The sequence below is a fragment of the Erinaceus europaeus genome, chromosome 9 (genome assembly GCF_950295315.1).
Source record: "Erinaceus europaeus chromosome 9, mEriEur2.1, whole genome shotgun sequence".
Taxonomy (NCBI): domain Eukaryota; kingdom Metazoa; phylum Chordata; class Mammalia; order Eulipotyphla; family Erinaceidae; genus Erinaceus; species Erinaceus europaeus.
The window spans coordinates 82,195,948-82,208,253 of record NC_080170.1 but is presented as its reverse complement, the minus strand read 5'-3'; the positions used below and the strand labels follow the sequence as shown (position 1 = coordinate 82,208,253).

General features: G+C 39.4%; 1 protein-coding gene across 3 annotated transcripts in view; it reads right to left on the bottom strand.

The window, feature by feature from the left end:
- Nucleotides 1-4,255: 4,255 nt before the first annotated feature.
- GSK3B (glycogen synthase kinase 3 beta) overlaps nt 4,256-12,306 on the bottom strand; it is a 191,098-nt gene continuing 183,047 nt past the window's right edge. For all 3 annotated transcript variants that reach the window (XM_016192127.2, XM_007532100.3, XM_007532101.3), the window contains one exon: nt 4,256-9,052. Coding sequence is in view for 2 of the 3 variants with exons in the window: in XM_007532100.3 (XP_007532162.1) it covers nt 8,985-9,052 (68 nt within the window). In the remaining variant the exon portion in view is untranslated. The remainder of the gene's footprint in view (nt 9,053-12,306) is intronic.

The window sequence follows — 12,306 nt, the reverse complement described above, 5'->3', positions numbered from 1 at the left end:
CAGAGAAGTTAGGTTGGCATCAAGGTAGCATCTGCAACTTGGTGGCTGAAAAAGCATTAAGATATAAGGCAAAACAAATTGTTTACTAATCAGGAATCTAAAGGTAAGACTATAGGAGATGAGATTTTGGGTCTCCATGTTGGAAAAGGCTAGTAGGTCTATTTTGGGTATATTCCAAGGGTCCGATGACTTTACTAATTTTTGCCTGATCCCAATAGCTAACATGCAGGTGGGTAAAGGTACTGCATGGGCAGATGGTGTCAGAGTTGGAAATAGGACTAGAAAGCTGGATCAGAGCAAAGAGTAGCTCCCAAATATGGGGAAAGTATATAAATATTGTTAACATTAAACCTTGTAGATTCAGCACAGAAGCCTGTGTAACCTCTGCATCCCTGTAGGCCTGAGTCCGCATTCTGTGGTCATAGGAACATTCTAGGCTGCAGTCTTTGCAGGACCCCTCTTCCTCAAGTGACAAAGTATGTTGCCTCAACCTCCCTTCGGAGAATGGGGCAGTCTCTACCATTGTTAACCCACATTGAGGGTAAGGTCCTGCAGAGACACACAAGAGGGTCCACTATGTTGTTCTGATGGAAGTAACCAGTGACAGTGGAGAGAGGGGTCTGTTAGAGGTTGAACCTACAATTCTTAAGGAACAAAATGTAAGCTACAATTTTAAGTGAATGATATTTTTTGGCTTTTTATAATTTTTTTAGGTTTTCAACATATTTTTATTAAATGGATAGTGAGAAACAGGGCTCTTGGTGAAAGTGAACTAGGGTAATATAGCTGGTCATTTCATACATTTTACTTGGTTAACTTCACCCTGCTATTTCTTTCTTTCTCTCTTTCTTTCTTTCTTTCTTTCTCTCTTTTTTAATTGGCAGGGGATTAATGGTTCACAGTAAATATAGTTGTTGATACATTTTTAAAATCCCCATTTTCTGCAAAACACTCATGCCCACAGCCTAGGTCCTCCTCCACCAATCCTGTACCAGGGACCTGAAAACCACCCCCCCACCCCCTCCTCAGAGTCTTTTGTTTTGGTACAACAGGCCAAAACCCAGACCAAGTTCTAATTCATAAAGCACCACTATAAGCCACTATAAATAAAAGCAAGCAGACATATTCCCTGCCATTTCTCCACACTTGGCAATCTCTTCTGCATCAAAGAGACAAAAGAGCACTCATTTGTAGAAAAGAATCTGGACGGGGAGAGAGACGAGGACCCTTTTCCAGATACAATGAATACAGATTTTTGCCCCCAGCAAATTTCTTTTCTGGTTTGGAAATACAAATATTATTCAACTATATGAACAAATCATATACATTTACCTTTCTCCATTGAAATCATTTTGAAGCTAAAATTAAATGTGGGCTACAAAAAAGTCAAGGCTAAAGTTTATTAACTAGAGCGCTGCTCAGCCCTGGCTTAGGGTGGTATGGGGAATTAACCTGGGACTTCAGAGCCTCAGACATGAATTTTTTTTGTGTAGCCATTATTCTGTCTTCCCAGCCTGAAGCCAAAAAGATGAGGGAATGGAAAGGTTAAGATGGGCTATCAGTAAACTTCCATCTCTCAATTGCTGATTTAAAAAATACCTAGGCAATTCTTCAAATACTTATTTATATGAATATAATTTACATACATATTATAAAAATTAAGTATAGTTACCAGTGTGATTAATATTTAAAGTGAGTTGCACTGGAGCTCACACAGGTTACTTTTTTTCAAATTACTTTGTGCATCTCTGGGTTATAGGATTAGAAGCAAGATTTAATTTTCCTACACTCACGTATTTGAATTTTCTTATTGCTCTTTTATGTGCTTTTGAGCATGGAGAGAACTAAGCACCAGCTCCCAGGCATCTCTGTGCCCACAGTTCTTTTTCTAGGTCTTGGTTAGCAGGCAGAATGGAAGAAAAGACACTAAAGTAAGTTCCTGTGTACCTCTGGCTCCCCTCCAGTTACAGCCACTCAACTAGCTGAGATTCTGGTTTCGAAGACCCAACATGAAATCTGCTTTCTGGAGAAAAGAGAGGGTTAGCAGAAGTTATACTTGTATAAATACATTTTTATTATTTACTTCTGGCTTCATCATGGTATTATCCATACAGCTTGTTTTCCTGTGGGCACTTTCCCTTTACTTAGTCACAAATTTCCCATCTCTCTCTCCCTCCCCTTCCTGTGCTCTCTCTTTTTGTTGCAATAGTAGGACTCTTGAGAAATGGGGTACTACCCTATCACTCTTGCTCACTTACTTCTATCATTTTCATCGGAAGATTCTGCCACCTGATTTCTCCCATCCCTCTAAGTGTCCTAGAACACTAGAACAACTAAAATGGCATCCTAGACACTGCTCTCCCGATAGTGAATTCAAACACTGCTCAGTCATGCAAGCTGGATGGTGGTACACCCAGTTAAGTGCACATAGTACAAAACACAAGGACCAGCACAGGATCTGGGTTCGAGAACCCGCTCCCCACCTGCAGGGGGTGTGGACACTTCATGAGCAATGCAGCTGGTCTGCAGATATCTTTCTTGTCCCTCTCTATCTCCCTCACCCCTCTCAATTTCTGTCCTAATAAATAAAATGGAAACAAATGTCCACCAAGAACAGCACTGGCGCTGAGCTCCATTGATAACTCTGGAGGCAACAAAAACCCAAAAATTGCTCAGTCCCCATTTCCTCCTTCCTTCTCCCCCGACTCCCTGCCATTTCTTTCTCGAACAGGGACTTTGTGCATACTTGGTTTCACTGATCCCAGACCAGCTTTTTTATTGAGAGAGGTCAAGAGTCACAGAGGGACAGGCATCTCAGCGTCAGAGCATCCCCTGGTGTTATGACAATTCCATTTGGTGTTGAGGTTTGAAGTTTACCAGGTGAACTCTCAGCCTATAGTCAGTACTTTTGGGAAGTCTGTCAAAATCAGAAATGCAGTCTTTCAGGGTCAGAGAGAGCCCACCAGGTAGGGTGTAATGCTTGTCATAGGCGGGAGCCAGACTTGAGAGCCTGCACCACATGAGAGGCGCTAGTGTACCAGAAGAAGCTGCAGTGTCTCTTCCTCTCTGGGTGAAGAAGTGGCCTGGGTCACTGCATGATACCTCAGCTCTGCAGGAGTAAAAAAGTTTTTCAGGATTTGAAGTGTGGTGAAGTTCTGTTCTGTATGTGGCTGGAGGGGGAAGAGGGTAGGAGCCTGGGTCATACCACACATGAGCCTGAGCATCACATGGAAGCACCATGAATAAAACCAGGAGGAGCTTCATGGATGTTTGAAAAGTGCTGTGGTATCTCACCTTTTTTCTGGAGATAGTAAGAAAATTGGCCAAGGGGAGGTCATTCAGTGGTGCTAACACGCATGCCCAGGCATTACACTAGGATAAAATAGTTAAAAGCATTATCTTGTAGAGCATTTAACACATTGTGTAACTCAATCCCAAATCAAACGGAAGGAGGTAAACAAGACAGTGAATTCTAAACAAGTTCTTCACTACCATCAGGAGACCCTTCCTAGTGACATCTTAAGTGTGTTCTGACCCTGCCCCTCTCTCCCAGTGGTGTGTCTATTACAAGTACTAAAGGGATTAGTCAGCCCCTCCCCCAGTAAATAAGTAAATAAGAGGACCAGATTTTATCCAATATAAATTTGTTTTTATTGAAGCAGCAGTCACATGACTTTTAATCTAGCCTTTAGATTAGGCCTGACAGAATGAGCCAGTCCTAAAAAATGTTTCTTTTTGCACTAGGAGACATAACATGTTTACATACATCATCCAGTATTGGAAATGAGCAGACTCAGACACATGTGTTGGTTACCTGGGAGGTACAGCCCCACTGTTTGTGGTGATCATATATTTTACAGATACTCCCAAAGACCATTACTAAAGGGGTGAAAGTTAAAAGAAAATACAGCTATACCAAACCATGAACATAGTACTCAAAGACAGCAGCTTATACAGGTTTTAAATTTTTCTCTTTTCAAGAATGTTTACTTTCTTTTCAAAGTAGTGTCTTAAAAGCTTCTACATCAAATCCAAAGGTTTCCAAGATGGAAGCTGTACTTCTTGGGGCTATACAATGGAATAAGGTCATTTGAAAGAACAAGAACTATTGTTTGTATTTTCATTTCTTTTGTAACAAAAATTCATGTTTTCTAATTGGAGGAACAGATATGGTGATATGACTACACACTGCAGTAGCAAAATAGAGTGGAGAAAAGAGGGCTGGGTACTGAAATAAAGACCACACACTTGTGAATTTTAATTTCATTTCCAGGCTAACCTACTTTTTATTTAATGCAAATTACAGTACCAGTTAACTATTTCCAAACCAATTCACATAGAACGAAATGTATTTACAAGGGAATGGGGAAAGGGAAAAAAACATTGAGCATACTTTTCACAAAAGTTTATATTTAAAATGAAAAAAAAAATCAGTCACAGAGGCATTCAAGTAGTAATAGTTATACAGATTTTGCTTTTTCCTTTATATCAAGACAGATTTGCACAAGTGTTTGCAATAGTTTGTATACAACCCACAGTCCTTTATATATATATATATATATATATATATATATATATTGATTTTTAGATTTGTTTTTAAGATGGAAGTGGTCACGCTAATTGGTATGTGTACAGGCCCAAGTGATCCATCGGCAACACATTTATAAATGCAAATTTTACAGGCAAGCACATTTTCATACATCTATCTGCATCTGCCTGTAGACAGATATAGTAAGAAAAAAAATAAAATTAACACAAGGAAGTCTACTTTGTTAAGCTAACCCCTTATGCATTGGTTGTCATTTTGCTTTTATTGCAGAGGTGCAAAAAACGGAGCAACAGACTTGAATAAGCCATCTTAAACCCTTGTGAAAAAAAATCTGAACCCAAGGGATTACTTTCAAAGCCTCTCAAACCTACAGTTTAGGCTGGGACACTACTGTGCTTCTAGCTTTCTTCCTTTCAGTGGCTCAGGTTTCTACCAAAGAGATTTTATTGTAAAGCATGCTTCATTTAGTTTTCTGTATTAGGGGAGAAAGTGTCCAGCTCTGTGATTAGATGATCACTAACATGAACAATAGGAATCAGATACAATTTTGGTTTAAAACAAAGATAAACCCCCTAAATGCATGGGGATCTGGCATTGGCCAAACTTCCTTTGGAAAATTCCAAAGCTAAATCTCTTGAAGAGGAAAGGGAAAAACAAATAAAAGGCCAGTGTCTTTATATCCACAGGAATAGAGAAATATAATAGTTCTCTCAGAAACCTTTGCATTGGTGCAGACAAGATGACTGGCTAGGCAGGCTTTGATAAAACACAAACAAAGCATGTGTCTAAAATTAAAATAATTTAAAAAATGACACAATGTCACTGGAAAGAAGACGTAGTCTTCTGCCTTGCTTGAATGAACATGTGATGTTTCAAAAAGAGCAACCTTTGGTTTGGTAAAGTTTGTTTATTCTTCTACTCATGACATCCTAAATGGAGTACTTGGAAGAAAAGATTTTAATTTTTATTCCTTTCAAAAAAGGCCTTCAGAATGGGCACACAGGAATAATTAAGTTGAATTAGAAAGAAATTATTCCATCAAACGTGTAGAGGTGGCAGGAGGGAAGAGAATGATCTAAGAGTTCCTTTGTTGAAATAACAGTCCGCTTTCGGCTTAGCTGTAGTCTGTGCAGTAATGTTAACAGCACAATAGCATTTTAGACTACTGATATATCAAAACCTTTCTTAAGAAACTTCAATGTATAAAAGCCAATTCTCTCTCATTCAGGTGGGAAATAGGTTGGAAGAGAGACTGAGCATGGAAGGCTCCTGGGGATCTGCTGTTTTAAGACCCATAGTTAGGGTTTGGGAAAAAGACGAGCAAAATCTAATCTAGTCAATATCCCCCAGCTCTGTAACTCCCTGGTACTACACTAAGTCCCTGGATGATTGAAGACTGAAATAAAACTGGTCATTACTACAGAGGAGGAAATGACACTTAGAAGTAAAAGGGAAGATTTGAATGGCATGAGATTATGAATGTGGTTTCTTTCCACTCCTAATCATGGTATTACTGAAATCTAATTCTGAGGCAAAGACACTGTGTTAATGAGTGAGCTATTATTTCAAAATGCAAGGAATGGAGCAGGGAGACATGGGTAGAGAAACTAATTCAAATTAAAAAAACAAAACAAAAACACATGGAAGCGAAGGCACTCCAAACTATATAGATACACTATACATTGCTAGTTATTGTTACAATAATACAGGCCAGTACCTACTGTACAGAGTTAAAACTATATGGCTTTAAAAAGCTCGTCTACATTTTGTCTGATTATTAAACAGAATCACTGCCCTGAACAGTAACTTTTTGCTCATTAATAACAGTTCCTGGGTCCACATATTTACATACAAAACAATAAAACTTAAAAATTTTAAAACATGGAAAGAAAATATAATGTACAAGCTTGAATTTGGTGAGGAGCTTTATTATTATTATTTATTATTATTATTTACAAGAAGATATTCAGACCTGGATCTCACTTGTAGAAGAGTCTGTGATCCCACCATGATCCTTAAGAAAAATTCATGTGCTGCAGCCCTCACTCACACTGATAATAAAAAGAAAGAAAAGCTTCTGACTCCTCTCTCTTTTCTTACCCCATTTGAGGAAGTTAGGGGTGGAGATTTCCTAAATAAATAGATTTTTGTGAACTCTAGCAAAAATGCTAAGTCCAGAGTAATGCCTGTGTACAAATGGTTAGCTGGGCAGTTTGATCCGTTTCTATCAGACTTGCTATTCAGCTTCCTTATAAATCCTTTCTGAAAAAAGTGGTCAAGATCATTTCCTTTAACTAGGAGTTATGCTAGCAAATGCTTCAATTTCTTTAAAATCTAACCAGTTCTCAAAAGCCCATGATGAAAAGTAAAATTCAATTTGTTTGACTTGGTTTATCCTTTCTCACCAATTCTGATAAAACTAGAGGCTCGAGAATCCACAAGGGCTCAAGAGCTTAGTTAAACAGCAAGTTAAAACTAGCATGGCTCACAATTACCTTTCTGGGTGTTGGTTCACATCAGCAGGCAGTGTGACTCTCTTGGGAGTCACAGATTCGAGCAGGGCAGGGTGTTGGAACATGTGTGAGGGCTGCCAAGAGATTTCACTTCCAAATCCCATGAGGGTGAGACCCCAACATGAGCCAATGTGGTGGCAATGAGGATAGAGCAAAAGGAGGCTACAATGATCTCGGGTCCCTCTCTGTAGCCCTACAGTTCTATCTAATGTTGGAGGGTGTATGGGTTTGGAGTGGCAGCAAGTTGAAGGGAAAGGTGGCCATCACTCACGTAATCTTTACATGTAAAGTACAACTGATTGTGCCTTAAAGATTCATAGGTCAAGTAATGGCCCATAAGCACCAAGGTGACTAAAGTTCATTTTAGAGTATATAAGGCCCACATAGATGTCAACCTTAAAAGTATAAAACAAACTAGTTGTGAAAATCCATTTATCCACTGCAAATATAATTCTTCAATCCTCCTTGCTTTCCAAGGAATATTGCTTTTTCTTCAAACACAGAGACTGATTCTTATACTGTTCACTGATACACAAATAAAATAGAAACAAAAACTTCTAACAGGGTGTAGGAAGAAACACTTTTATGCTTCAATTAGTCAATTTTGATAATGTGGACAAAAAAGAAAAAAGGCAGTACTGAATATGTATATATAACTTATATACACACATTTATATAATTATCTTTCTTATAAAGTTAGCAGGTATGAGTGACTGCTTATATCATTCTGATGTGTGGTTTTTAATATTTATACCATCTATAAACCAGTGGCCTACCTGACATGCATCAATAAATAAGATTTTTAAAGTATAGGTTAAAAAAGTGGAAATTAAATAGATTCTAGGTTTGGATTTAAAATCAGAAGTATATGCAGAATGTGACAATTTCTGCAAGCTCAATTTGCAATTAAAATATAAGAAATAAACCAGTAGACTTTTACAGTTCACATTATTTAACTACAACATCCTCTCAAGTGTATAATTCCAAGGGAAGCAACTTTAGGGGGAAAAATATATCTGGATGAATTCATTCACAGTGGCGAGATCTGCCCCCGGCCTGGTCCATTCCTCCACGCTCAGCTTCTGACCTCTGAGCATAGTGGCTGACTCAGTACTCTTTATCCCTCTTCTAGGTCACTAGTTTGAAACTAGATTTGCAGAGAACCCTTTGTCACGCAAAAATCCACTCACAGAGCAAGCACACTCTTCCAGCTTCTTCAGCACTAGCACTGATTAAGAGCAAAACAGAGGGGGAGGGGAGCCCATAACAAATCAACTAAGAATCTTCTTCTGTGTATTTTCAAACTTTATTGACCTCCCTGGGTTACAAATGATACATTTCTGCTTTGTTTTGTTTTGTCTGCCACCAACATGCCAAAGGCAAATCATCAGATACCCGAGGATACGGATTAATTTTACAAGTGACATTTAAGTCCCCATTGAGTTATACCTGCTGAGCTCCCAACCAATTTCAAGCTGTGCACTACACCGGTATCTTACACTTGACTTTAAAACAAAGGTAAAAAAAAAACTTCAACACAGAACATAGTTTTCTTCTTTTGTGGAAGGGGCATGAGGCAGGAGTCCTGTTTTTAAAGTATATAACAGCAGACTTTTGATAAAAAAATTAAAATAAAAAGATTGTCGTGGGAGAGTGTGTGTTTTAGTGCTCCGATTTCCCCTCCCCACAACCCTCCCACCCTCTGGATCACCCTCAAAGTGAGAATACAATGAAACTGGTTTGTATTTATAGATATTTTACAAGGTTAAATAAGAACAACAATAATAATAAAAAATTGAACACTAAAATGAACAGGTTTTTTTTTTTTTTCTTTTTAATTTTCTTTCCAAACGTGACCAGTGTTGCTGAGTGACACTCAAGTACTGGTGGTTTTTCCTGTGCAGCTGGCTGTTCAGGACTGTTCAGGTGGAGTTGGAAGCTGATGCAGAAGCGGCATTATTGGTCTGTCCACGTTCTCCAGCATTAGCATCTGCCAATCAAAAGTCATAGGAGAGAACATGAGCAATACTATTAACACCCCCAAAGAGAAAAAGTGCAGTGTATCAAATGCAGAATGTGAACTGTTTGAAATATGGCAGCACTATGGAATCTGAATTTCTTTCTATGTGGAGCTAAGTTCATTCCTTGGCCTAGATCTTGTGTAAGGAAGACAGTGTCTTCTAACAAAGTTACAATTTAGGAGAAGTCAGAGGCCAATTCCGCCAGAACTCTTGCTACAGCTAGGATTAGAAGTACATGATTACTCAATTGGAATCTAGCTCATTTGAAGATAAATGAACTGTGCAGAGTTGGAAACAGTGACTAAAAATACTGAACTCTGTTACAATATGCTGTTTGCTTAAGGGAGTAAATGGATAGAAATAATGAAAGTTATATGGGTCAGTGTTAACAAGCTAAAGCATTAAGTGTAAACCAGTCTTAAATACCTGCTTTCTAAGACCAGCCCCTCTTCATTATTCAAAGAAATGGAAGACAATCAGCAAAAATACCCACTGCAATGCCAATCTGATAAATTATCTTACAGTCAAATATCTTGGCACTGAACTTTGTCTTATCCTATAGAAGTATGTATAATTACAAATAATTTTAACTCCTTATCCTCCTTTTTGAGGTTATTATTTTATAAAACCCATTAATGTTAAAGCAGGCTCCTGTCTGTTGTTTCAGTGCCCAGTCACACATTTTCTCCAAAGCACTTCAAGCCAAGCCCTGAGCAAGCAAAGAGGCAGCATGACTGGGATGTGCAACTTCCAAAAGCCACCTTTCCTGGTGACACCAAAATACAGGTTCAGGTGTTTTTGTCTTTTTAGAATCTGCAGCTCCCCTATATCCTTTGATAGGTAAACAATGTCACAGCTGAATGTAATGTTCAATTCTTTTATTTTTTTAAATATACATATTAATTTTTTTATATTTATTTATCTTCCCTTTTGTTGCCCTTTTTTTTTTTTTATTGTTGTTGTAGTTACTGCTGTTGCTACTGATGTTGTCGTTGCTGGACAGGACAGAGAGAAATGAGAGAGGAGGAGAAGACAGAGAGGGGGAGAGAAAGATAGACACCTGCAGACCTGCTTCACTGCTTGTGAAGTGACTCTCCTGTGAAGCAGGTTTGCAGGTGTCTATATTTCTCTCTCCCTCTGTCTTCCTCTCCTTTCTCCATTTCTCTCTGTCCTATCCAACAATGACGACATCAGTGACAACAATAATAACTACAACAATAAACAACAAGGGCAACAAACGGGAATAAATATTAAAAAACCTGTTCCTTCGCATAATTTAGGCATAGGTTGCATTAAAAACAACAGTCTATAGACAGTCTGGAAGGCCATGGATCTTACAGAACCATAGTGTTGCTCACAGACCCATGTTACTGCAGTACTTCCTGTACTTTATGTGACACTCAGAATATATGTGTGTGTATGTATGCAAGATCATGACCCAACAGCACTTCTCTCTCACTTTCAAGCATGTGAAGATGACGAGTAATCACATTTTTGTCTTCCCCAGGCTTAGGAGATACACTGATAATCAGGAAGTTACCTACTTAACCACTACATCAGCACACATAGCAACTCTGGCCGTGGCGGCCACCTGCTACATAGGCTAATGGAAAATTAGAGAGTGACACAACTATACTTTTCATTCTTGATCAGGGAAGAGAGTAGCTCCCTAATTCGGGAAGGTGTATAAATATTGTTGACTGTAAACCCCATCGATTTGATTTGGTCTGGGGCCCATATTCAGCTTAGGATCCTATGTGACCTCTGCATCCCTGTAGATCTGAGCTCATATTCTGTGATCATGAGTAGGAACGTTCCAAGCTGCCCCAATATCGACTCATCTTCCTCAGGTGTAGCATAGAGTATGTTGTCCATCCTCCCTTGAGGATGGTACATTCTCTACCACTATTGATCCAAATTGAGGGCAAGGTCCTATGGGGGGGCCCACAAAGGGGTCTTTTTTGTTCTTCCTAATAGAGATGACCTATAACAATGGAGGGAGGGATTTATTTGAGGTCTAGGCCCATCATGTCTGTTTGGGAATTTCAGGACTCCCCGAATAGGGCCCTATACTTTTCATTCTTTTTATCACAATCCACCAAGGCTCATCTTTTCACACTGTTCCCACCACCAGAGTTCTGTATCCCCATCCCCTCCACTGGAAACTGCAGCAGTTCTCCCAAGATCAGCCATATGGGTTGACTTTATATTTATCACTATATATATATATATTTGCCCATTTTTCCTACTGTTCTACCTTCACTTCCTTTAAAAGTCACACCTAGGGGGGCAGGTGGTAGCACAGCAGGTTAAGCGCACATGGCGCAAAGCACAAGGATCGGCGGTATAAGGATCCTGGTTCAAGCCCCTGGCTCCCCACCTGCAGGGCAGTCACTTCACAAGCAGTGAAGCAGATCTGCAGGTGTCTATCTGTCTCTCCCCCTCTCTCCACTTCTCCCTGTCCTATCCAACGATAACTACATCAGTAACAATAATAATAACCACAACAACGACAAAACAACAAGGGCAACAAAAAGGGGGAAAAATAGCCTCCAGGAGCAGATTCATGGTGCAGGCACCAAGCCTCAGCATTAACCCTGGAGGAAAGAAAAAAAAAGTCACACCTACACCTATTATTACTTGCAAAAATCCTTCCTTTTTTCCTCTTTTCTCTTACATAAGAGAAACAGTGTCTGATTTCCTCTGGTGTTTCCAGATTCCTTTCCCTTTCAGTGATGGCATAAAAACAAGAGTTTACGGGCCAAGTAATAGCACACTCAGTTAAGTGCACAAGAAACTGGGCTCGAGCCCCCAACTCCCCACTTCCCACCTACAGGGGGCATGCTTCTCGAGCAGTGAAGCAGATTTGCTGGTCTGTCTGTCTGTCTGTCTGTCTCTCTCCCCCTCTCCTTCTCCCTCTCCTTTTCTATGTCCCCCCTCAGCTCTCAATTTCTCTCTGTCCTATGCAATAAAATGGAGGAGGAAAAAAGGAAAATCAAGATTTTTGGTGACAAATGGTTTGGATCCTGATGGAGTTGGGGGTCAGAACCCTCTGGGAGTATGGACCAAAATTCTTTTTTGAGGTGTAAAAGGTGGAGTTCTAGCTTCTGCAACTGTTTCTCTGCTGGAAATAGGTGTTGGCAAGATGACTCTGCCACCAAGGAACATCTTTATAGCTAGATTATTTATTTATTAATTTGTTCTTCGGTGAAATCCTATTTAG